This window comes from Dromaius novaehollandiae, chromosome 1 (genome assembly GCF_036370855.1).
Source record: "Dromaius novaehollandiae isolate bDroNov1 chromosome 1, bDroNov1.hap1, whole genome shotgun sequence".
In the NCBI taxonomy this organism is placed as follows: Eukaryota; Metazoa; Chordata; class Aves; order Casuariiformes; family Dromaiidae; genus Dromaius; species Dromaius novaehollandiae.
This window is the reverse complement of record NC_088098.1, coordinates 36,730,541-36,757,732: the sequence shown is the minus strand read 5'-3', so window position 1 is coordinate 36,757,732 and position 27,192 is coordinate 36,730,541. Positions and strand designations below refer to the sequence as shown.

The 27,192-nt window shown below is 40.2% G+C and overlaps 1 protein-coding gene across 1 annotated transcript in view; it reads left to right on the top strand.

Annotated features, from left to right (window-relative positions):
- The first annotated feature begins 5,353 nt into the window (after window positions 1–5,353).
- The window catches only part of PTPRR (protein tyrosine phosphatase receptor type R), a 157,416-nt gene continuing 135,577 nt past the window's right edge, over window positions 5,354–27,192 (top strand). Inside the window, exons 1-2 of the mRNA XM_064509054.1 lie at window positions 5,354–5,426; window positions 18,760–19,064. Of these exons, the coding sequence (XP_064365124.1) occupies window positions 5,366–5,426; window positions 18,760–19,064 (366 nt within the window). The 5' untranslated portion in view covers window positions 5,354–5,365. The remainder of the gene's footprint in view (window positions 5,427–18,759; window positions 19,065–27,192) is intronic.

Sequence of the window (27,192 nt, the reverse complement as noted above, 5' to 3'; positions counted from 1 at the left end):
AATCAACTGACACCCTAAAGCACAAAAATTAATGGAGAAAATGTTTCTACCCACTGAATCTCTGAATGGTGTCAGGCTCAATTTTAATTATACAATATTGTTTACTTGTTATTTGCTGAGGACAACTGCTGTCACTCTAATCCCCTAATGTCCAAAGAATGCCTATTCAATAATGACAGTTTAAAATTGTTCTGTCCATGTTCTTTTCATGCACACTAAGGTACTGTAATTTCTGGTGCACTGAAACCTCAACTGCCAGTTGCAAATATATATTAATAACACTGTTTGAAAAGACAAATTGGGCAGTCAAATCCAGCAAATTTTCATTAAAATCAAGTTTTATGTTTATATGAGAAAATAGTCAATATTAAACCAATCTGAAAGAGATGACTGGCAGTTTGTTCTTCTTTACCTGGTTTAAGAAAAGAAAGTCATCTTTGCACAAATGTGCACACTCAATTAATAAGATTCTGACTGATTTCCATTCATTTCCTATTTCAAGGAATAGTACACTTCTTGAAATATATCAACAAAGTAAACCATTTGAGGCTAATACGGCAATTAGACACATGCTTAATTTGCCTAACCCTATCTTCATCTGAGTTTACCCTAACACTGACATCTTTAGGCTATTTCAGAGTTGCCTGAAGTTTTACTCACTTGAGACAGAAGCTCATTATTCATATTATTTCCATGCAAATCAAAAGTTACTCCTATGTTGGGAGGCTTGAATCTAGAGTTAAATTGTACTGTACAATTTACTTTAAATACCAAGTATAACTGCTTCATTTAGAGATGTACTATGTAGTTATTAGTAACAAGTAACCCTCATACCGTAGATAAATGTATAAATACACACACACACACACACTTCTTTACCAGTATCTTAGGAGAAAGGTTTATCATATTAAATTACTCTGACATAAAATAATTGAATATATGATAGGTATCGTTCAGGAGATGTATTCCTAGCCTTGAGTAAAGACCTCTTAAAGGACAGTCTGAAATTTCTATTTTTATCTTTTCTGTCAGTGTTGTAACTTCGGTACCTGAGTTAAAGAATCTTGAGGTCCCTGGTAGAACACTGGAGGAAGATATCTTTACTGCCCTCTGGTGTGGATAGCACAGAAGAGAGAAGAATTGAAAATTAGAGGAAACTCAACCAAAATATTCATAACCTAGCTGGTGAATGGCAATCTAGACTGTATAAATTGGAGCTGCCACTTGCTGTTCAAGCTATCTGCTATGAATGGACCTGGACAGGGAGCCAAAAATGCTTGGACAGTCTGCTAACAGATTTGTTGATTCTGTCCTTGTGAAGGGTTGTTTATCACCAATTTTAAAACACAGATTTTTCCTACCAGTAATACAGAAACACTCTCAGGGAGACCAACTTTGTAAGAGAGTGCAAGAGTCATCTGAGCAAATATACGTGAGCTAATGATCCTGATCTTCCTTTACAGCCAATGGAGAAAAATAGGCATTTGGGGGCATGATTCATCCCAAGCTAGACATCTAAAACAGGTCAGATGAAGCCTGCTCTAGAAGTGCCTATTCCTCTCTTTTGACTACAGCCACTGGAGAAAAATAGGCATTTGGGGGCATGATTCATCCCAAGCTAGACATCTAAAACTGGTCAGATGAAGCCTGCTCTAGAAGTGCCTATTTCTCCCTTTTGACTACAAAGGGAGCCCAGCATGACTACCTCAGAGGAAGATATCTATATTGTAAATGCCTCAAGTTAGGTGAGGTGAATCCCACACCTGTATTTTGAACACTTTGACCTGTACCTACATGTCCCACTTTCAGGCAAAACAATGGAACAGCTATCACAGCACAGCAGAAAGCAAAGCTAACATGTCTGGCACATTTGCACAATGAGGCTTCAGATGACAACAATGCTAAAAGACCTGTCCTTAGCTATGAGCAAGAAGATAAACAGCCAACCTTATTTTTTCAAAGCTATTTATAGACATTTCACCACTAAATACAAGATGCTGAGACCAACTATCATCAAGCTGGTAGGAATAAGCAGCTCCACGTCACATTCATTCCTCCGCTCCTTCACATGGAAGGCACAGAGAAGACCATAACCAGCATTTGGATTGCCAGCTTTGTTGCCCCGTCATTTGATTCCTTCCAACCCGCCTCACCGACAGTAGCAAACTGTTGTCAGTTGAGCTACAGTTAGTATCATTAGAAAAAAATAAAATGACATAAAAATTGTAACATGTTCTTGCCAAAATCTGGTAACAGTCTTGAAGTTTCAGACATACATACATAGCCACAAATGAGTCCACCCATAGAATAAAATATACTTGCATCCTCTCTCTGTTCTGCTATCGAAGTTTGTATTGTATTTCAGCAAAGTCAGTGTCATTCTTTTTCATGCCTGTATCAGAGATTCTATCAAAAATACACTGGAGAGTCTCAGACCACTTCAGAACTGCTGTAACCCTATAATGCCAAAGCTCATTAAGGAATATGATGCATTTGGATTGGTACAATAATGATTTCACCCACAGGAACAGGACACAAGTCTCAGGGTAAAAGTTATTCCCTGACACTTTTCCTGCAGCTGTCACCTTTCTGCATTGTATTAAAGGAACCCCTATTCCCATCCTAGCGATATCATATACTTCTAGATCTAATCATTTGATTTATGCATATAACCTTCTCTATATGCCCTCTTCCTCCAGCCTGCTTTCTCTTATTCCTACACAGTGCTTCAGGTTTCTGCTGAAACTCATCAAGGGTGAACAGATGTGTACAACTATGTTATCCTAGGCAAAAGTGTGATTCTCTCTTCTCTGGATATTTTCTTCTGTTTGCTAATACACATATCACTACACTATTAAAATGAAAACTCTTTTTCATTTGGCTTTCATGGTTTAGCTTTCTCTTAAAGTATTTTGTCAATGGAAGTCTAGTGCAAAATGATTCCCCAGCCAAGGAAGATGGTCCTTCTAGCATGGCAAATGAGAAATACAGTAAGAGCTCTAACATTTGGAGCACTCTCTCTTAATTGTATCTACTATCAAACATGACTTCTCAGCAGCATACTCAACCTGTCACATCAGAAGAGAAGAAGATACTGTGGAAAAAAACATTAAAAAGAAAATAACTCCCATATCATTTTCCTCACTGACAAATATTAGTAAAGCTAGCACTCAGCTGAAGAGTCACTCTACGCTTAATACACTTTCTGAGAGTAAGCCATACACTAGTGATCTATTCTGTTAATACCATGTTCTATATTTGGAAAAAAAAATCACTGAAGCTAGAGAATGCAAGCTGATGCAACGTGTGTTAGCTCACTTTTTGTGTAGCAGCTTCCCACTCCACAGTTATGCTTTCATTTTACATTAAGGAGACCTTTCTTTACCCTCTATGTTTTAGAGATGATGCACTGATACAAAACTCAACAAATGATTTAGAGTCTTAGCTTCCCATTGAATTCAGTTTGACTTAGGAGCCTAAATCTTATCTTGGATATGGGCTCAAAACAACATCTAAAAGCATTTCCCCAGTGAAAACAATTTTCTGACAGAATGGTGGTGAGTTATCTGGTCATTGTGCCTTTGGGCTCGACAAGTAAGGTGAGTAGATACTGCTACAGTGCTAAATCATACAAAACCACAGCTGCCTCATCTGTAACCACACGGGGACAAGTTAATCCCATTAGCTTCGGCAGAGTTATCTTGTTGACATATTTGACCCTAAGACCTTGCCTAGAGCACAGAAGACTGACGACTTTGGGACAATAACAAAACATCAGAAGACTGTAAGTAAATTTTCCTTTTGTCTTTTCCTAGGAGTTAGCCTAGGAGTTGACTAAATTATAATAGCCCATTACTTATGTATACTTCAGAGGCCTGGGCACATAGGAACTGCAGTTGTGGAGACACGAATAAGATGTACTGAATGGAAAGACTTCGCTTTTAAGTTTTCATTTCTACTGGTCAGATCTAGCAGGATTAAACTGGAACAAGATGTGCTGCAATTTGTATATATCCACAGCAAATCATCATCTCAGTACAGAAAGCAGAAGAGGTCTTGTGACCTAGCAGGACATCTGAGACATGATACCTACAAAAGATATGACTGAGGTGATAGGGCTCACATACTGCTTCTCCCTCAAGAATGCCCTTGACCAGCTTAATTCTCAATTTGGGGCAGAGCTCAAGACCAAGTGCTGTCTTCCAACCCAAGCTTTTTGTTGTTGTTGTCAAGCCAGTGACCTAACTGCCTGTACATATGTGAACAGCAGTGTGGGGGCTGGCAAAAGAAGATCATTTGCATATGCTCAGCCACACATGCAATTGTATCTAGAAATCAGGCCCTACGCAGCTCTTCACAACATTAAAAGAAGCAGAAAAAATCTGCACAAAAGGTCATTTAAAGCCAATTAAGAGAAAGCAAGCTCTGTCACTCTCTTTTATTCTTTCCTACTTCTCTTAAGATCATTTTAGTTGCACAACTGATCGTGGGCATACATGGTTTGCCAAGTCCAGCTTTAGTCTGTAGACAGCTCACCTGCTACTCCCTTTCAAGGTTAGCCTCTGGTGACTCTTTTGATCAGTTAAACTCAACTTTAAAAATGACCTTGCTGCAGGGCTGTTTAAAGTGTAGCATCTTTACTGGGGTCACTGATGTCCATGTAATCAAATTTGCTAAGTGTTTCCTGGGTATGTGTGGTATCAGCCTGGTTTGAAGCGCTGCCTAGAGTTCAGCAGATCCCAAGCAAATGTTATTTTATTTCCCTATCAGCCATGATTTCCATCACAGTTTTTCTGCTTATTTTAGGTGGGGTTTCACAACACATCGAAAGGGAAGCTCGCTTTCACTGCACACATAAAAATACACATTATCAAAGTCCTCCCAAACATGCCAAATATTTCGAGACAAACCTCATAAAGGCTTTAATATCTGGGAGACGCCAAACCACCGCCCCGCTGCAGTAGAGCCCTGCCGGCTGCTTCGGCTGGGCGCCGAGGGAGAGGCCGCCCCCTCGCCTTCGCCTCCGGCCCCTGCGGGCAGCTGGGAGGAACTGGAGGTCTCTCCCTTCGCCTTTCAGCTCCGCATGCTTTAGCTCCCCACGCTCCTTCCGCAACCCCAGCTCTCCCGCGGCGGAGGGCGGGGGGGGAGCTCAGTCCACCCCAACCGCCTCCGCTTCCCTCTGCCCGGGCTGCCCCTCGCCCCACGCCGCGCCGAGGAGGCAGGTGAGGGCATCCCCCCGCCCGCTCCCGCCCGCGCGGCGCTGCGCATGCGCAGCCCGCTCCCAGGCATGCTCACTGGCGGGGGGGCAGAGGGACGCGGCAGTGCCGCGCTGTGCTGCCCTACTCGGCTCGGCTCGGCTCGCACCATGCGGCGGGCGGCCGCGTGCCTCCGCGCGCTGTGCCTGCTGCTCCACCTCCGCGCCGCAGGTGAGCGGGGGCGCCCGGGGCTGCCTGCCGGGCGGCCGCGGCACACGCCGGCGGGGGACGCCGCTGGCGCCCGGCGGGCTGCGGCGCACCTGTTGTGGCGGGGCGGGGGCGGCGCCGAGTGGCGCGGCGGGGTCGCGGCGGGCGCGGGAGGTTAACGGCTGCCGGGGCGCGCGGGAGGCTAACGGCCAACGGCTGCCGGCGCCCGCCGGCCCGCGGAGGCAGCGCGCAGGGCGCCGCAGCCGTTCAGCACCGCGGGCAGCAGCCGGCGAGGCGGGCAGCGCCTGGGGCCGGGCGGCGGGCGAGCCGGCGCCCCGCGCTGCGGCCGCGCTCCGGCCCCGCGGCGGCCGCTGCCCGCGCGAGTCGCGTGGGTTTAGCGGGGGGGGGGGGGGGGGTGAGTGCGCGGTGGAAGTGAAAATCATACGCGTTTGTCCTTTTTTCTGTCCCCTCTTTTTTTGTGGGGGGGGGGGAGGAGGCGTTGCTACTTGTATTTGATCGCGGGAGGAGGATTTTCAGGAAGGGAAATTTCAGCTGCGACAGCAGGCGTTTTGGCTGTAGCCGTGGAAGCGGTGATAATAAATCCTCTCTCTGCTTTGCTGGCAAAACGTGTGCCTCATTCAGAGAGGCGGCGAGCGATGAGCGCCTTCGAGCCGCCCTGAAGTCCCGCCGCAGGTTTCGTTCCGGGAACCGTCGCTTGCGTTTCTGGCTTAAATCTCGGGCTTCTCTTCAATCGTGAAAAACTCCTTATTTTTGCAGAGTCTCTCTTTCCCTTTCCCATGCAGAGTTAGACACTGATGCTCTCAAATTGAAATAAAAACCTGGGCCAGCAGTGTAATTAAATGAAGTTCGCTAGAAAAATTGAAGTGTTTCTTTGTTTTATGGCTTACTGCAGCATACCTGCTTCTGAAGTAGAAAATGGCTGTTGTGCCCTGCCTTTAACTTTGCTGAAGTTCAGTTAAAAAAAAAAAAAAAACAATTAAATGCACCCCAAGATACTGATTCTTTTGTCCCTACGAAAAATATTTTAGGAAAGATGTTTTAGATGCTATTTGCGTTGCCTTACGCAGGATCATTAAAAGTCATATTTAAACTTACTTACATGTCATAAGAGATATTAATGCGTGTACATATATGCCCACAAGTAATCTGTGGATATCAGATTATGAAAATAGTTGTTTATATGGGCGCATCAGGTAAGCGGGCAAGACATTCTTTTTTTGATGTAGTCAGAAGAGGTGGTTTGCCTTGGTTAGTGGTATTTTATTGCCCTGGAAAATTAGGCTACACTTCATAAGATTTCAGGAGCCTCTTTCCTTCATGTTCATAGTTAGGAGGCTCATGCTATTATGCCTTATATTCATGCATGTGAGAGATTATCGACTGAAAGATAGGGAGCATTTTGTGATGCATTTTAATAAAAGCCTTTAGCTGCTTTTTAAAGTGTTCTTTTACAACATGTATTAAAATAATCATCTGTACGAAATTAGTGTACAGCTTATGTGCCTTCTAATCTCAATTTATCCTCTATTAATAGTGGACTTCACATCAGTTTAGATGTGCTTCATCTTTCCATCCTACTAATGGAAACTGGTTGTATATCCAGCCACGAAACCATTTACTTTCCTTACTATGTTTAACGTGTTTTATTAAGTGAGTGAGAATGCTTGCAAAGAAGACTTAGCCCTTATTATGAAAATGTCTGTAATTATGGAAAAAATGGAGAAAAATACCCCACAGAAGTTTGTATGCTGTTACTTTGTTTCTCGTGCAATCTTGGAAAATAATTATTTCAGAGAAAGCAACAGAAAGGATGGACAGGAGCCGAGTTCAGCCTTTATATATTTGACATAGCTTCCCTTGCAGCAAGAATTGTGCTTCTCAGCAGGGCTGCGTACAACTTGCTGCTGTTGGGAGTCACTGAAGATGTGACGATGAAATAACATAGAAAGCTTAAACTTTTAGGATTTCTCTGTTTCATCTGATGCAGGTAGAGAATCTGGTCTTTCAAAGAGTATCACTGTGAAAATCTTTTACGTATAGCTTAAATGAATGAATTATTGATGGTCATTTTGCAACTTGGGCTCCTGTGAAATCGGAAACACGTTCCATTTGCCACTAGTGGTGGGTCTCAAATTATATCGCACTGTCAATTTGTTTCGCACTGTGGTGGAAACTACTTGGTTTTTCATAAGTCTTTTTGTTCCGAGGCTGAAAGTACATAGAAGGGAAGGTATTTTCATGTAAGGGATTGCTAAAGAAACCATCAGCAGATAATAACAAAATCTCACTTAATATCAGTTGATGATGATAGACTTTAGAAAAAATACAGGTCAGCATTAACTTGAACTAACACTACAGCAAAAAGAATTCATTCTCTAATGTGTTTAAGTATGCTTTATAATGGAAAAATATTGGAAATCTGGCTTGCCATGGCAAGACAATTCTATTACAGTTGTGTTACAGTAGCCAAACATATATTTGCAAAGAAAATGAAATATTTGTGTCAAAAAAAGGAGATCAGGAATTTTCATGTGCTTAAAAAGGAACAATTTTAGTGTGTTGATTTAGACATTGATTCCAACAAAGTGTTACAGCTGTGTAACAGAAAATTAAATCCAACTGTGTTGGTACACCTGTATAACTCTTGTTGAAATCAAAGACAGCTGTGTGCCTAGCTGAAAACAGAATTAGGCCTGTCTACTGAGTACAGCAGGTGGAGTAATCAGCCTATATAGAGCTTGCTGTCGGATAAAGACCTAAATTTGTAGTGGCTGATTACAGGTCAGCACGAACCTTTGACCTCTGTTATGTACTGCATGAGATAGTGCCACATAGTGCAGGTTATACTCTTTTTTAGGAGGTATGATCTAATACATGTTCTTGCAATGAAAAATTAATGTCTCCCAAGATGACTAGAAAGCATTGTTTCCTTGTAAAAGAATGGCAGGTGGTAGCAAAAATATCAAGTGATACATTAGCCTGACTTGTAATTAGAGCCATTTGTGTCATCCAGATTACTCAACTAATTATCTATTTCACCTCATTTTTTTTTATCCAAATTTAATGAACAGAATTAAAACATATGATGGATTAAATATTCAGTCACAGAAAATAGCCCAGGAAAATAACTAGACTAGAATAAAACTTAGATAACAATCACCATATCAACCAGCCACCTGCCTTATATTAAAACTTTCAGAGAGCCTTTTTGCAATATTTGCTTTTAAGATGAACAAGTCCTGATCCCGGAAAAGCAAAGCGTTAGAGACTGAAGATTTGGTCTGATCATCTAAGACAGTTTCTTGAGCAAAGGCCTTACTGTAGCTTGGTAAAGGCCGTTACTACATTGTTTTATTATTTTCTTCATCAGTGAAGAGATGCATTGACAACCTTAAGTAAGTATGGACCAGAACTTCCCTATTAGCCTTTTCAGAGAGGAAGCATGCAGATCCCAGTCTCTCCCTCCCTTGAGGGATCCATTCCCCAAGCTCATCAGCTGAATCTGCTAAAATACAAAGTAGGAAATACTGGCATTTTATTTTCTTGAGGCAATGCTTTAATAACATGGAGATTGCTTACATAAAAACTGTGTAAGATTTTTGACTGCAAACTGACACTCCTTTGAGTAGAATTTACTAGGTGTGATAACTTATAAATGTGCTAGGCCGGTTCTCAGTTAATTGTTACCGAAGTCCACAGAGTGATTTTTACCAAGCTCTGCTCAGCAGAAAGTAGTCCTGCTTTCCTGGTTGAACGTGCGCTGCATTGTATTCTTATGGCTGGAAATGACTTGAGTGGACTGCAGCTTCTAATTAAGAGGAGTCTATTTGTGAGGAGTTTATTTTCTAAAAATTGCAGAAGTTTTGTCACAAAAATAAGAAAAACTGGGGAATACACTTCTGCAGTTGAGTTGAGATCTGCACAAAGTTCATTCATGATCAGATCCATTTCCCTAGCCTCATGCTAATGCGTGAATAATGCTAGCTCTAAATACATTTAGAAGGAATGTAAAAAATGTATTGAAATTCTGCTTCTTTATACCAACATAATCTAAATGTAGTTGGTACTTACAAGTACCTTCTTTAGAAAGCATATGGCTGGCCGTAAGTGGGTGTTTTTACCAGAGTAGACATTTTTGCCTTTTATTAGTAGACTCATGGAAAATCAGAGGATAGTCATCTGTTTCTTTAAAAGTTCTGTTGGTGAAAATAGTTTTATAATACATTATTTGACTTCATCTTATTTTTGAACATGTATTTAATTGGAAAAAAGACTTGTCACATTCTTACATGTGGCAATTCTTTCTACTTGTACAACATCTTTCAAAATTGACATATATGTTCAGTATATGCATTAGGAAATTGTTGAGGTCTGTGATCTTGGAATGCCTATATCATTTCATTTGTTGCATTATGAGGAGACTCGAATGGGTTAGATAGCAAAAGCTCGTTCCAGCTTCTCCAGAGAGTGAAGACTTGCTTAAAAAACATGAACTGTGCTCTTGGGAGCCTGTCTCTCTAGAGGGTGGCTAACTGGATGCAGCGAGTGGCTGTGTTTGGTGGTGGCCTCCCTCTGCAGGAGTTTTCTGAGGCCTGGACAGGGGTGAGAGGGAAAAGAGTTTTGTTCTATGAAACACAGTAACTGTCCTGTAGGATTTCCAGCACAGCTTTGGAATAAGTGCTTGGAGAAGCTTAGTAAGATCTGCTCAGAAATCCTCAGTGTGGTTTCTAGTGCAGTATTACTGCAACTGCCCTCCCCACCACCAAAACCTTAAGACTGAATTTTACTTCCCTTGTACCAGCTACTGATTTCCATGGAGATACTACACATTTACATACATGTTATGTAGAACAGAATTTAGGCGCAGTCTTCACTTGGAAAATGACTGTAATTACAAATTTAGCGAATTGGTGCATCAATTTTTCACACCTTTTAGGAAAAAAAAGTTTGATGTGAGACTATACCATACATCAATGCCAAGGCATGAGTATGTCAGAATACTTAAGTGCCTTTGGGACCCATGGCTCATCTCTTAATTCACAGGAGCAGACCTAGTGAAATCAATGGTCTGTAATATCCAGTTTCATTATTGACATATGAGGCAACAGGCCCATAAAATGAGATGCAGAGTGCCTTTTTGAAAAAGATACCACTCATGCTTAACTCTGTCCCCAGCTACAGAGTCAATTATTTTTGGCCAAAGCACTTTTTTTATATATATATAGTGAGAAGGACAAATTCAGCAAAAATGAATTTTCAGTTGTCTCGATTTTCAGCAGATTGCTTATTAGAAAAGAAAAATTCCTTACAGTTCTCTCCTGCTCATACACACATACAGAAAATAAAATGTATGTATACATGCATGTACACATGAATGCACATACACACACACATATACATCTATTACTTATATGCACATAGGTGCGTGTGTGTATATATATAGATATATATGATCCTAATTGATTTTGTCTGAACTTTTGATTTTGGTCAAAAGTTCTGACCTTTCTGTTTAAAGGTGAATCAAAATATTTTTCCAAATTTTTAGGACCTGCTATTATCTCTCTGCTTAGCTCTGGTGTAGGTGGCTTCTTGTGAATTTTGACATGGAATGGATACTACTCCTCTGATTCAAAAGATCAGGCCTTTTGGTTATCAGACCTAGCTGACCCTTCCTGTAAAGGACTAAGAAACTTCTACTAGCTAAAGGAGGCTGTGAGAAGTTTTGCAGGAGTATGCCTGATGACAGACTGTTAGGTCTAGTAGCCTACTTTGCATAGGGAATAGCTTCATTTCTATTGCTTTAACAGTTTGTCTTAAGAGCAAGCTATGATGTGGAGGAAGAATCTGAGTAGGCTTTGTGTCTTGGTGTTACTCTCTGAACTGTGGAAACAGTCTCACAGCCTGCAAACCACTCTACTATGGGAACTGTTACATGTGGGAAAATATTTTCCCAGTTGAATTATTCTGTCAATTCCAAAACCTCCAGTGCATTGTTCCATGTGTTGGCTACCAAACCAGCAAGTCGATTAATACTTTCTCCTCTTGAGATTTGCCTGGCTTGCTTCACAAAAGCACTTTTAAAGGTATGTTCTGTTTATCTAATAGTGAAGTTATATCTTTGCCACTGTTTAACTGAATTTTATTGCTAATAGTTCTTGGATCTACCTTGCTAAAGTTAAACAATAGTTTGTGTTTGGCTAATGCTGCATAACCTATCCTAATGAGATTAAAATTTGATTGATGTGCTACTTCACTGACATTAAGACATACTGTTAACAAGACAGTAGAGATACAAGGCATATTGCCTCCAGACAGCTTTTGTTTTCATTTGTGCTTTCAGCATCATTTAAAACACTTTTATTTCCCACCAGATATGCTGACTCCTCTTGATATGTTAAAATTGTTTTTGAGAAAGAAGGATGAAATATGGATTAAAGAATAGATTTTTGTATCTTTTAATGGTCACAGCCAAAGCAAGACCCTCTTGCCTGCATCAGAACAGATAACCTTCACAGCTCGAAGACAAGTCTTAAGCCTACACTAGTGTTTCTCCTTTATTTAGAAATTTTCAGTAGTTAATGTCTTCTTTCATATCTTTGTCACCTGGACTCCTAAGAGCTAGATCCATGCTCATAAACTCTGAACACAATATTAAGCCTTTTAACACAGAAGTTGAGAGACTTTTCCCCTTCCTCCAGGTCAGTATCTGCTTGGCCCTTACACGGGCCAGAGAGAATTGTAGATTTTGCTTTGTAGGATGTGAGACCGTCTCCATCTTAACGGAGTAGGAAGAGGCAGATGATGAATCTGCCAGCTGTAGGGACATTGGCACTATTGGAGAGGACTAACCAGTGGTTGGCATAAATACACTGACTTGCCTCTCGGATACCCTTGTTGGCTGTTTCAGAAGAGGTGAAACATTGTAGAATAGGCTGTTAAGACTGAGCCTATCCAAAGCCTGTTTGACTCCTATCAGTGAGACTGGCCTGTAGGGTGGGAAGAAGAGTTGTATGGGACAAAGGCTATCTTCAAGAACAGTGAGCTGAAAAGAGAACAAAGGAATGTGAAGATCAGGGTACAGTATTTAATTGTCAAAGTTTAGTTAGTCTGCTTTCTGAAAATGAGAAGTTATTTGGCAACAGCTTTAAGTACTGGGAATCAAATTGTATTTTAATTCAATTTATCTTTGAAACCAATCAGCTAAGTTTCAGCAAGTTTTTCCTTTATGAAGTTACTATCAAATTTTCTGTCCCTTTTCATCCAGTTTCCAGCTTGCTAACATGACAAGGTCAAGTTGTGGATGATGCCAAGATATCTGTAGCTATAAAGAGACTTTATTAAGTGTTATTATTAGTACTAGCTATTAAGTGTGAGTTCTAAAGCATATGCATTGTGCATATATATTCATTTATGCATTTTACCTACTGATCAGATGCAGCACAATAGTTCTATCAATGGATTTTGGGCTGGCTGCATTACTCATAAGCAGTAAATACATAGTATACCTCTCATTACAGAAAAAAGATACTTTAGGAATATTCTGGAACATACCTTATTGTGAAACTAATTTGTTCAGATTAATACAAATAATAAGACTTCAGGCAATGACCTCAAATTGTTTTTCCAGACACAAATCAAGACTTTGCACACCATTATCTTGGCCCTATCAGGACTACAAAGAATGTTGTGTCCCACTGGGACTCTCTAGTGGAAGCAAGTTCTGGTTTCTGGCTCTAGAGTATGTGAGATAAAAATCTGTAAAGCTGTGACACTTATGTTTCAGAAAGACAAAACCCAATTACTGTGTTACTGGCCTGTTAAAAAATTCAAGACTGTCAATATCTGTTTATCTGTCTGTTTTAGAGAAAGTCAAGGTATTTGGAGATTGGGAGTCTGCAACAATTTTCTGTCAGGTTGTTTTAAAATAAAATGTCAACTGTCTGAGGCTATTCAGGGAGTCAAAATGGTCTAGAGAAATCCTCGGATCTCTCTATGATCAAGCAGAGGCCAATTGGGACAGTCAAAAGTGCCCACAATGTCTTTCACATCAGATTTACAATGTATTTATTATATGGCTTTCAGTTCTGCATGTAGAATGCACATTTGTAGTATATGGCAAGCTCAGCAGCATGTGCTATCTAGCATTCTTGTATTTTATCTATCTATTATGGTGGGTAAATTTTGTACTTCCAATGGACTGGGACCATGAAGATATTTCACAGGGACGTCTCTTGACCCACTCTAAATCACTCTTTATACTGGATTTTTTTCTTCTAATTCAGGCCACAAAGTATTTTTTGTTGTTTGTTTCTGCAGACAGCTAAGAAAATCAAATGAATGCATAGGTGGAACCAGCAAATGGAACAATATCTGTGAGTTTGCTTGGGGGTTTGGTAGGGCTTTTTCTTTCTGATTTTCCTTTCCGGTAAGGATGCTGAAGACAAAGATGGCAACTGGTAGCAGTGGAGGAAATCCCAAAATTAATACATGTGGCAAAGATGATCAGACATGGAAGGCATGGCCTCTGCATCAGGCTGGAATTTTTTCGTTGCACATTAGTAATAGAAGAAGTGTTTTAGTTGGTAAAGATTCTAGAAATGATGCTTTAAAGATTCTAGAAATGATGCTTCAAGGATGGGAAATGCAACTGAAGATAATCTGAAGGAAGGAGTTGTACAGGAGGTTCCGAATTAAAGAGGGGGTGACAGTGGAAGAACAGGGAAACGCAAGAACAGGACAGAAGTAGAACAGCCAACAGGAAAACAAGTAAAACTGTGAAATAAATAGGTTCTTTTAGAAAATTCAAAGAAAAAGCAATAGCAGCATGTGAGGGGTTGTGAGGAAGAAGGAAAAACGAACCAGTAAGAGAGAGGAAAGGGAGAAGTGGCAATGTTCATCAGGAACCTAAGCCTCAGAAAACTAGTGGTGACCAATCAGGATGATGTGCAGATAGAAGAACTGAAAGACAGAATCAACAAGTCACACCACTATATATGTCACAGCACAGCATCTGTTACTAAAGAGAATAGGAGTGGTTATTACATGAGATGATCTAGATGATGGAACAGTAGGTTGTCTCCAGAAGCAAACATAAATGATGCAAACCTGCTGTCGAGAGAAGTTCTGGTGTGTGTTTGAAAGTAGCCATTGATTATTGTTCGTCTTTGAACAAATAGTATAACTATTTTCCATTGACTTAAAAAATGACTATACTTAGCTGAGAAATAGAGGAAATCTCAGCCTTTCTTTGGTTAGAAGAAATAGAATGGAATTACAGTCTGGTCATTGAGTCTGTTCTCTTCAATGACAAGGCAGAATAAACTATGTACCTTTGTAAATACACTTGAGGGGAGGGATTTTTAGGAGAAGAAATAAACTATTTTAATTAAGGGATGATATCAGCACTAGATGAATGATTACAAGTCAGTGAGGAATAATCTCAGATTGTAGATTGGAAGGTTTCTGATAAATTACATTCTAAAGTAGAGTTCAAATGAGGTAGTGTGCGCAGGGTACCAAAAATCACTTTAGGATCAAGTTTGCTAAGCTTATGGAAGAGACACCTGTAGGAATTCTGTCTTTTTTCAAACATTGTCCTAAGCCTTATTCTCTGAATTACTGCGTAGCTGTATCTATCTTGTGATATCTGAAGTTTAAAGGGAAAGAAAATCACTTTTGCTATTATACTCTGTTACTTCATTTTTTCACAGCTTCTGATATTTTCCCTTGGGGGCCTTATAGGAGCATTTTTTTCTGTGTAGTCTACTCTCTCAAGGGCTGGAGATTAGGAATAAAGGTGACATGTAGCAGAAGTGCTGGTATTTCTAACGACTTACACTTTGACTTCCTCTTTGATACATACTGCTGGTGTACTCAGAGCTGATGTTTGGGGGTTAATAAAGAATATTTACTCTTTTATCAGATTAATAGGAAGCTTCAGGTTCCCCATAGTATCAAGGATGATCTATTTATTAGGGTTACCTGAGCATGCAGAGCAGTCTTAGGGCCTGATACAGAGTCTATTGAGATCAATGAAGTTTTCCCACTAGGCAGTGTAAATACATGTAACCTACTTAAACTATTGGGGCTGTATGGACTTATCAGAAAACAAAATTCAGCCTTGTAATTTTCTTAGAATATATTTGAACTTCTGTGCTGACAGCTGGCTTGTCTGAGTGCCAGGAGCGTGTTACGTATCTGGACTGGTTAGATTTTTCCATTGCTAAAGGATGGGTTGTTAACAAAGTATATTTTGTTGTCCATCTTGAAAATCTGCTGCAATGGATCATGTATCAAATCTGCTGCAGTGACTTGTGTTTACTGTAATGATTTTAGCATTTTAGTGGAAGAGAAGCTGTTGGGATTTAGTGAGAAATGGTGATACTGCTACTAGAAATAATAAGATTCATGAGCAGGCAAGCTTTTCTGGGAGTTCCTTTAACTATTGATATATTGATAGATACTTATCGAATTTGATATATACTTATCAAAAGGAAGACAGTTGTTCAGTTGTTCTAGGTTACTCTGGATTCAGTCAGGATTAACTCTACATTCATACATAGGATTTACCTTAATGTTATTTAGTGAAGAATTTGGACTAATAATTATACTATTTTTCTGCTTCTTTAGATATAAATGAAAGGAGAAATTGAGATATTAAAGTGGGGAGGAAATATAAATAAATGTAATATAAAGAATTCCTGGAGAAATGCAGTGCACTTGATTCCCGTGGAAACAAAGGAGATACTGGTTGTCTATGGAAGAGACATGTAAAGAGGGTAACTATGATAAGTGCTGATGTTTCCTTGTTTTTACTTTGCCATTCCCACAACTCTATAAATTGATAGGTAAGACCAGCCCTCTGGATTGTATCAATGAAGCCAACTTCCAAAAATCTTTATGAAAAATGCAAGAAAATTTAACAAACCCTGAATTTAAATTTTCTTTAAGACTCTGCCCTGTAGTTGCTTATTTTTCTGCTCTCAGTCATCTTCCCAGTCAGAACTTGACAACAGCTGTACAAGTAGTCTCAGTGATCATCTAGGAAGTTGTGTATGCGTCTTTACCATTTGAAAAAGCAGCCTTAGGTTTAGTATTGTACTTTATACTGGGGGCATCTCTGAGTGTCTAAGTGCAGAATGTGTGATTCTGTGTTCTGTCCTCAGATAGCTTTCCTATTGATTTCTGCTCATGAATGTTATGAATTGCTTCACCTCCTGCTAATGTGGACCCACTTTGGCAGAGAGTGCAGTTCCCAATGATGCATAGCAATACCATAGCACAGATAAGATACTGTCCTTGATTTTCTTAAGTTAAATTTCATGAGGAAATTAGGTCAACAGAATGTAATTACCTACACAGAAATCTCCTAAGGGCACTGAGTAGATCTGTGCAAATGACTGATTATTTTGATTTGCTTACAGAAGCAAAAAAAATCAGAGGAGAAAATCAGTCTGAATAGAGCAAAATTATTTCTTGTTCGACCTGAATTGAAACACGTAGTTGGTTCTTAGCTTTTATTCATAGCTCTTTATGAGGATTAAAATAATGTTGATGTTTTTTGACTAAAAATTAGTGCACAAACTGAACATTTCTGTTAACTCCAACAGCCTCCTGAAAAGGAACTTTGAGGCTGATCAGAATTAGCTGTCAGCTTTCGCTTCTCTTAGAACATAAAGTCCCTTTTGTACAACAGTGTTTCTTAGAGCGCTCATCCAGGAGATGACTAAGCTAGCTTCAGTTACTTTTTATCTATAAAGGGTATAAAGCCTGATCCTTGCCTGTTTTTCAGCTCAGAGGGGCAGCTCCTCTTCCAGACTAGCTGTCGAACTGGGCTGTTCGAACTGTTCTGTTCTGTTCTGCGTAAAGGAACTGAAGGTTCACTAGGTTTCAATCACAGATAATTTCCAATAAACCTTTAGTTTTGGTTCCTCTTGAAAAGGCATCATTAGGAAGTACTTTGACTATCCAAGGGTATTTTAATTTTTATTAATATACAGGATATTCAAAACATGTAATCTGAAATAGTTCTTTGTGCCCAACACCATATTTTTAGTGAAAATTCCATTAGTGGTAAGCAATTTACCTTGGACGACTTCTAATGAGGTGGCATGATGAGTACACCTTGATGATTCAGCTCTCTCCAATTGTGTTGGAAGGTATGGCTAAATATATATGCCTCTATGTTCTGTGCAAAGAGCCAGGTGCTCTGTTGGCTGGCCAGTCAGTTTTTGGCTATAGGTAGGGCCATAAGAAGAGTGGCACACAGGACTGTAAGGCCTCCTGAACTGAGCACCAGCTGTGGTAGGAGGAATCTAGGTCCCTGCTTCAAGATCTGTTTGTGCATTTCTCTATTAACCAATTAAATACATAGAAAAACAACACAGCCAGTGGTGTAGGATTCCTCGTGCCCTCCTTTTACATCTCAGCCAGCCGTGTGGAGAGCCATGCTCATTCTTTGGTCTTTCTCTGGCCTGGTGAATCTTGGTTGCTTTGTTTCGTCCTGAGCAGTGGAGCAGCTTCAGGCATCAGAGGGGAGAGCTGCTGTCCCACAGCAGCTCTCAGTCTGGTTACTGGCACATCTCATAGCAGCGGGGGGAAGGTTTAGAGTATGATACCCTTCTTCCAGGAGGAAAAAATGGAGACTTAACAAAGATGGATGTATACTCTGTATACGTTGCCTAATGGGAAGGGAGGGTGGGATTGATCCCTTCAGGGAAACCACAAATGCAGCTCTAGCTGAGATACTTAAGGAGTTTAGGAAATTCTACAGTTAATGGCAGCTGAATTCAGAATTGTGGTTTTTGACTTAGGCACCTGAACTCTAAACATTGTGGGTTGTTTTTTGTTTTTTCCCCATGTTTGTCTCATTTTTGGGGATCTGATTCTTGGTGTCTTCACCTCAATCTCTCTCTATAAAAGATCACAGCAATTCTCATCTTCAATATTGATACTTGATTAAATACATCAGAAACTGCATTGCTTATGTTTTGATATTGAGTTGATACCAGTATGGAAGATGGATTTGGCTCAGCATGCACTCTGCACTTGCGTGTCTTTTTTGAAATGTAATCCTGACTGGAAATATAAATCACATTTTTAAAAAGTGATGTAAAAATGAGTTTAAGAATGTAACATACTTCACGTGCTTGGTATACTCTGTGGTATTGTTGATCCATTGCTATGGAAATGTGCATTGTGGGCTTCTAAGGGAGTTCTTGTATTCTACAAATAATCCTTCCAAATCTTGCAGAACTCAGTGATCACTTCAGCTTCCCAGTACCATCTACAAAATGTCCAAGAAAGACATTCTAAACTTACTCTTTTCTTTCTACAGGCTGCTTTTCTGGGGACAATGACCACTTTCTGGCAATTCACCAGCGAAAGAGTGGGAAACCTGTGTTTATTTATCACCATGTGCAAAGTTTGGAAAAAAGTCTGGATACAGATAGTTATAAGAATTCCAAACACAATTTCCATTCTTCTTTCCACACCAAAATAAGCCAGCTGCACCCTGCAATAGTTGTTAAATCAACGTTCCCCAGACCTGCCTATGACCCATCCCTCAATCTGTTAGCTATGACAGGTCAAGATCCAGAAGTGGAAAACCTCCCCGTTCCTGCAACTAACGTAATTGTTGTGGTAAGTGCCTTTTTCTGTGTCCTTGTATTTTTATGAATAAGTACACCTACAGACAGATACAGATATAGATTTTAATGTGAAGTATCCAAAGTTCACATTCTACTGCCTGGCACCTGAATAATGACTATCTTGTAGCTCTACTTCTCATTGAAGCAGAGCCCCCATTCACATAGCCTTACCACTATCAACCAACAATCCAGTTTAACAGTGCAGAATATAGCCTTTCTGTAGGTAAAGAACTTATCTTTGCCTCAAATGCCTTTACTCCTCTTGTCTTGATTGGTATATGTACTGCTTTTGCTGGATGGGTTTTAAACTTTCTCTGCATGGAGCACAAGAAAATGTGCCTCAGGGAACAATCCTACGGAGGCAGGGAGATCTTAAAATGCTGACCTGAAGGTCTTGTTCACTTCCATTTCTCCCGTAGTTCTATCGTTATGCTTACGCAGCTGTTCGAAGACAAACCCATTTCTCCTAAGGAATAAGAACTGTGTTTTTGTTGATGTAAGCCATATGTGCTTTTTCTAGGAGATGTGATCTGGGACCCTCCTTGTTCACTTACCTATGCTGAAAGGAGCTTGCTTGTTCTCAGCAAAGTGATGGCAATATTCCCTCTTGCTGTGGAAGGCATTTATCAGTGGTTCGTCAGGTTCACCCTACCCTGCTTTCCTGCCCTTTGTGCCTGTGGGGCAGGAGTCCTCTGTGGGGTGCACAGAGCAGTCTGTTTACATTTTGCATGGACCCTTCTGCCTCACTCCAGTGCATTGTTAGCTCTGCTTGATTATGGAGAATTGCATTTGTCTTATCCGCCTTCCTAAAGGGGAGAACAGTCATTCACAAGGCTCATCCACTCATTAGGGTGAACTAATTAAGATTAAATTGAAACAATGTGACTGATTACAATCACCACTCATTTGCCTAATTCTGTAAATTACTCTGAACAAAAGATGCTAGATTGAAAAAGAATGGCCTTTGCAAACAAGTAATGAAGTTAGGGTGTAGAGCATTGGGGCATGTTAGTACATGAAGTGTTGCAAAATAGGCATGGTTCCTCAGGCTCTTGGTACCTCTAGAGATCTGCACTGATGGATTCATGAAGTAGCTGTTTGTATGCCATTGAGGTAATTGGAATGCAATAAGGGCTAGAGACACAGAAAAGAATAAGGAGGGGGGGAAAGAAAGGTTCATGTGATAATGATTTTGTTAGTATGTTTAAGCTATTAAAACTTTAATGCAAGACTATCAGGCAACTAGCCTCAAAAAGGCATGTTCTGGGCTTGTTTTCATCCTGCACGAATGAGACCTCCTTATCTGAGATGAGATGATTAGTGTAATCATCAGACTAGATTCAGTTTCATGCAAGTGTGCTACTGTAAACCATATCAGTGCAGAAAAAGGGCCTGACAGCCTTGCTTCACTGAGGACATGTCAACTGTCTACGTAGTCCCAATACTGAATGGCACTAATCAAAAAGGAGAGAGATGTTTATGCCCCAAGCCAACCTCAGCCAGCAGGGCTCTAGTAAAGTCTACCTCCACACTAAAGGTACCTGCTTCTTTCTCCACAGCAGACATCGTTTCACTCCCCGTGAAGGTGAAGGCTCTCTGTCAGTGCTTATAAAGGTAGAAGTGCAAGAAATTCAGAATATGTATGGCCTCTTATCCTTTTATTAAGTGACCCTGTGACCTGTTATTTTAGTAGAGTTTTGCACATTTTTGGAGAACCACAATCTTCAACTCTGAATGGAAGAATCCTGCAAAATATTCTGGGGGGTACTCTGGTTTTCTCTGGCTGGCTCTGTGCCTGCATTAAAATTTAAACGAGGCAGATTTTCAATTGGCAGTCACATAAAAACAGATCTATTAAATCTACATTAAGTTCTCATTAAGTGACCACAGTCTGAAGATTCTCTACTGCATTTCTATGATGGAAGAAGCTGCTGCTGCTCTGAGGCCTTCTGTTCTGGCTGAGAACCGTATGGGCTCTAATGTGGGGCCATAACAGCATGAGCTAAGCGTGGCATAAAGTTGTTGGTTGGGATCTTCAGCTATCTCTGCGTGTGTCGAAGGACAGCATTTTTGGTTTGGTTTTAATGTCATCTTTTCAGAAAAAGCCTTTGGGAAAGCATATGTTTTAATGCGCTTTTAATGTGAAGTGCAGAGAAAGTCGAACAGCTCAGTGGGCTAATCCCACGATTAAAAATTTCTGAAAGTGTCTTTCTCCAAAGGGCAGCTGTCCCACAGCAGGGTGGCTGCCATAATCCAAGCACAGCTCTGGTCCTTCCAGGTCTTTGCACTTCTACATTTTGTTTCTCCCTCATGAATTTTGTGTTATTAGATTGTAATGTTAATGTCATTGCAAAGGGAGTCTGTTTTGTTTTGAATGCATGTATGTCATTCACTCTATGTTCAGAACTAGCGCCTGCTGCTGTTGCTTCTTTTTGGTTTTGATCATTTAGGGCAAGTGACAGCATTTGCTGTTTTGCCCTGGCTGACCCTTTTTGTTCTAGCCTTTAGCAATGTTGGTTGTTCAACTTGAAAGGGCGATTGCTAGTGTTAATGCTTCCTGTAATCCAGTTATGTGACTAGTGCACACTGTGATTTAGTATGAAAGCCTGCAAAGGAGGTTATTTTTTAAAGTAAATCAATGCTGTTGCACCTCTGCAGAGGGAAGGAAACTGAATTCAATCTAATTTCAGTGACTCGAGGTCCATTTTCTTTGTGATAGAGGTGGAGAGGTAGGGTAAATGGATGCCTAACATATAACTATTGCAAGGTTACATTTTGTGCTAAGGACTAGATAATCTAACAAGCAAAACATTGCTGATGCACAGAAGAGTGCTATGAAGCCAAGAATTCTGTAGGTGCTGTGTCAAAAAGTGGTGTTTTGTGGCTCTTCCAGCAAAGAGTAATCTTACTGAACCTGGGGAAGCTGTAGTGCTTGTTTCCCAAAGGGAGGAAGAGGAGACATTTCTTCTCAGGTAGTAAGTTTTTATAAAACTGAAGGCTTTCCATCACATTGCCCAGTATTAAGTTCCTGGCTTTTTTTGTTCAGTGCTCATTGTTTGTTTCCCCACAGGGAAGTGGGGACAGTTGATATCCAGAGCTCTTAGAGGCCTTTTGACTGCTATATAAATGCTGTACTGTTTAGCCATATGTTCTCTTTAGCTGTCTGTCAAAATGACATGAGACCAACTCATCTAAAAATTGTTCGGTTGATATTGGGAATTGCTTACTTTTTAGGTGACACTTTTCAGACCTTCCTGTTTGTAGGGGTTATTTTGGACCTTAGAAACTATACACACATTAAACAAGTTAAGAGAGTTAGTAGTGAAATGAACAATTTCTCCAAACAGATCTCTGTTTATTTCAAGTCTTTTCAATACTGAACGGGAGTGCCTGCAAGGTCAGGAAGGCAGAAATGATATGTGGATAAACATTTATTATTAAAGATGTTGCTGTCTAACACACTCGTTTAAAACACACACGCGCGCACACACACAGAGTGTGTGTGCATGTTAGGGTCGAAGCTGAGAGAAAAGTAGAAGGGCTCGTAGTAGTGGTTACATCTCAGTCTAACTCTAAAGTATCACCTCATGGAAGTGATAAAGCATCATAATTTCTAACCCAATGTTTTTTGGTCAGTCCAAAGCCTCTTGCAGATACACAAGTGTGTTGCACTGAGATTGGGCCAAGGTACTTGGATATCTTTTTCACTTGTATCTTATGAAGTGTATGTCTTTTGTCCATCAGAAACGTAAAGCTTGCTTAATATACCAAGTTTTTCCCTCTCACCCCTCACTACCATACACTTTCTCATACAAATTTTTGTTGTTGTTGCATACATTCCTGAGAGGTCCCAGTGCTATACAGGAGCCTGTGATTCCGCAGGTCTGTACAATTTTATGTTTTTCACCAGTGCTACTGAAGTGAGTTGATTTAATTAGAATTTCTCTCAGCTAATGCGGTGGGACATAAGATGTGCAGACAGCCATACAAAGCTTCTCTTTGCCTTTTCTATGGCTTTTTGTGTACACCTAAATTCCTCAGAGCTGTAGCTCTGCCATACCGTTATGTCCACTTTGTCGTCAGTGTTTAAACCTTCTATATTGAAGCTAAATGAAAATAAGGAAGAGCTTCAGGTGCTAGTGCTTTGAGATAGGATTCAGTGGAAAAGCAAAGTACATAAATGTTTGTTTCTACAGGTAGATTTCTACATGTGAGCTAGGTATTCAAGCTTCAGTACGCGCAGTGGAGTCGATATCTAGTCAACAGAGTCAGGAAAGCCTAGAGAGTTGTTAAATTGATCAGATGCTAAAATTATGTCTATACAAGTAAATTAGCAGTGCTGAGGAACATTTCCAGGCACTAGAACTTGATAGTCTATTAATTGTTGAATTTTTAGTAGGGTCTTTGACATAGTTTTGGGTCAGGTTGACTAGCACTTTCCTAAACAATTTCTGCATGATTAGGGAGTTCATATAGGTCAGGGACCATTTCCAGTAGTCAAACTGCATGATGTCATCCTCTGTTGGAGATTCAAGAGTTTAATAGTATGGCCTCAAGCCATTTCCATGTCAGTTCAGTCAGTGCCAGAGGACACATTTAATTTACCAGTACAATAGAGCCTTGATGTCTGCTTCAGGTGAGCTGAATATTTCTCTAGGCCCAATGGCCTTACTGAAAATACTTACACACACACACACGTGTGCACACACACGTGCACACAGAAATGTACGTCTTGTGCCGTGTACCTCTAGTGCCATCTTTATCTGGAGCTGATTCCAGCTTAAATGCCAGATATTATCTTGAGATAATTTAGAAATCCTCTCATCAAGACACAGCTCAAGTAGGTGAGCTGCTTCTAGGTGGCTTTGGGTAGCTGGAGTCCTTCCAGTTCTGAGGCTGTGAAACCACAGCGGAGCTGCTTTTACACTTATGTCACGTCCATCCCACAAGTACTTCTATATCCTGTTGTCTGACTTCACTGGCATTACGTACTTGGTTCAGAGAAGATGCAGCTCTTGCTTGCTGATTGATATGACCTTACACATATATGTTTCTCCTTCCATCAGTTCCCCATTTCCTGCTGCATTAGGTTTAAGTATCAGTGTCAAAGCCCGGGACCTCAGCTACCTTATTTGTTCATGTGTCTTATTACATTATCCCCTCCACTACTACTTCTTCTGCAAATGTCTATTTTTCTAATTGTTTGTACTTTCTTCCAAGGCATGGCTTCCACGTGGAGTGTCCTCTCCGAGTTCCTCTAGTAATATGTAAGATGTCCTGCCCTCCTCTCCTTCATCTATCCACTGAGGACTTATTTTGAATTTGAGATTTGCTTCTTCCTTTTGAAGATTAGCTAAACAAAGGGAACCAGACCAAAAAAATAATCCTTTGTCCTTAACATTGAAACTTCCTTTTACTGACTGGCTTTCATGGAGAGCCATAACAAGAACTGTATGAGGAGAGCTGAGCACCAAGGCAGGGGCATTCAACTCTTCCAGTCAGTTTCAGTTCAGAAAATTATTCCCCTATACGTACATTTTTGTGGAGACATTTAATTTAGGTTTTTTCTCTTCATAAAAATGAAACAATATATGTGGAATTTGCTTTTTTTAATGCAGAAAATACATGTTGCTTCTTAGGAAGCTGTGAGATTCTGATAATGTAAGAACCCCCATTCTTCAAGGCTAAGTAATCAGAGTTTTGGCTCCCAGTTTCTGTGGGTTTTAGCACCTCACTGAATCCCAAGAAGATGCTCTGATAATGTTTTTCACTACTACGCTGTTTGAGCTTTTCCCAGCTGTCTACCTTGCTGACTGTTTTCCTCTAGTCTCTCACTACTGTTTTCCCCTATGTTGAATACCTTGCTTCAATATAAGATAAGGGCTCTCCCTGTTCTGATCCTCTTTTTTTATGAACTATTCCAGCTTTCAAATGCTGTGGCAGCCTCTGCTGACACATTGTCAGTCAAGTTAACACTGAGCTGGACAAGCTGCACCTCTGAGCTCTGTGGTTCCTGAACTGAACTTAGTCAGGACATGGTGAACAATCTATGAAGTTATATTTAACAGTGTTTCTGACACAGTCTGATAAAAATGCATGGAAATTTATGAGAAACTTTGATAGCTGAGGGTGATCCATTGAACCAGAAATTTAGGAACTGTTTTTAGGGTACTACAGACCAGAAGTGATTTGTAATTTGGTGGTTGGGGTGGGATGGATGATGGTTAGGGAATGTCCTTAATAAGGAAGAGACAGAATTTCTGGAAGCAAGTGGTAAATTGTCATTGTCTACCATCCCTCATCTGGTGTTTGACAACTTATACTACATTTGGTTTAGAAGTTCTTCAAAATGGTAATTTTATCTCAGTGAAGTAGTGTCCTAATTAATTTTCACTGGGATACACTAGATGTAGTTACTCTGTATTGTAATAGCAGAAGCAACTCAGGAGATGCTTTTTGAATACTGCATGAACCAGGGGTCTCAGCCCCAAATCTGTCAAACTCCTACTCCAAAGGCATTTACCTTCTGGTGCACGGTAAGATCACATGCAGCTTGGTTCTGTGACTCAGATGGCTCTCTGTATCCTAATCCTCTAGTTCAGTAAAAGTACGCTAAGCCCACTTCCTCTGTAGGCCTTGTGAAGAGATGATCAGAATATTTTTGAAAGTATATTAACCTACAAAATCGGGGAAAATAAGGCAAAAATATGTTATTGTTCAGAAGAACAAATAGTCTATAAAGCCAATATTGGGGCAAACAGCCAAGCTAACTGTCTGTGAAACATAACAGAAAGTCAGATGTCACTTTTTGCCACTTAGCATCTGAGGCCTGTTATTGCCAGTCTAAGAGAAGGATTGGCATTGGGCCAAGCAGAGGAGGTATAAATAGGAAATCATGTCTCTGCAGTGACTTCTCAAAGGAGCTTTCTGAGGAGTAAGACCTCCAAATCCAGCAAGGTATCAAATGTGTTCCTCTTTGTTTCCAGGTCATGTACTTGTCTGGTGCTTGAAACAGCAGAAGACATGCTGCACTGATAGACAATGAAGTTCTAAGACCTTATTATAATTACAGTTCTGAATTGCTAACAAGCTCTGAATGTTAGTCACACATTACAACAGTGGACAATATCAGTCACTTCCCTTAGCGTGATTGTTAATCACTGTTATGTCCTTTTACATCTTACATCATGACTCCAAACACTTTTGGTCATGCCAAATCTTCACGGTATTTGGCTCTTAAATCCAAGTCCACCTTCTAATAAAAGATTGATGCTCCCCATTATCTTAGCCTTTTCTTAAGTAATTATACTAGACATAACGTATCTGCAGCAAGCCTTGCAAATAGACCTAGTAGCCTGCAGCTCTGTCATTCTGGATTTTGTTTGCACAAAGAAGTTTAGAGAGTCTTCATTAGTTGGCCTCATTTGCTTTCTGCTTCCTTCTGTGCACTTCAGCAGGGATAATTGCATGCTGAACCATTATCATGGTATTGTGTTTGCTGTCAGTCTTTGGAAGATGGCAGAAAAGATTGCATTAGATTGTAACATGCACTGAAACCTCCTTAAGGCACATTTGTTTTTATTTTTGTCATCTGACTTGCAAAATGTTAATAGAATGTTAGTGGGATATTCAGGCACTTGGTGCTTTAATTGCTCCACTTAGTGCTGGAAGCTTGTGAAACAGCTCCTACAAATAATTTGGGATTATTTTCTATAGCATTCAGTGGGACACTAAATTTGAACCAAAGCTAGTCATATCTTTTGCAAACTGCCTGGTTCTTCTTCTTGTGGTCACAAAGTTTTCCTTCACTTTTCCTGCATTTTTTTTATTTTTTTATTTTTTTTTTAGTGAAAGGAAACTGTTTCTTGAAGTCATTTAGTCTTCTGCACAGTTTAAATGAAAACTGGATTTTGGGAGCAGGCCTGTTAAATTTTAACCTTTTGTTTAAAAACATACCATTGACAGTATTGTGCAGTTCATCTGTAAGAGAAAGATATCTAAGTGCCAGCTGTTCCATACTTCCTCTTTCAGCTGTATGTTCCTCTAACCAGCCAGTCCCAGCTATAAAATAGATACCTGTGTGTCAAAGAAAGGAATCTGCCTATGCTTTTCCTTTTTCC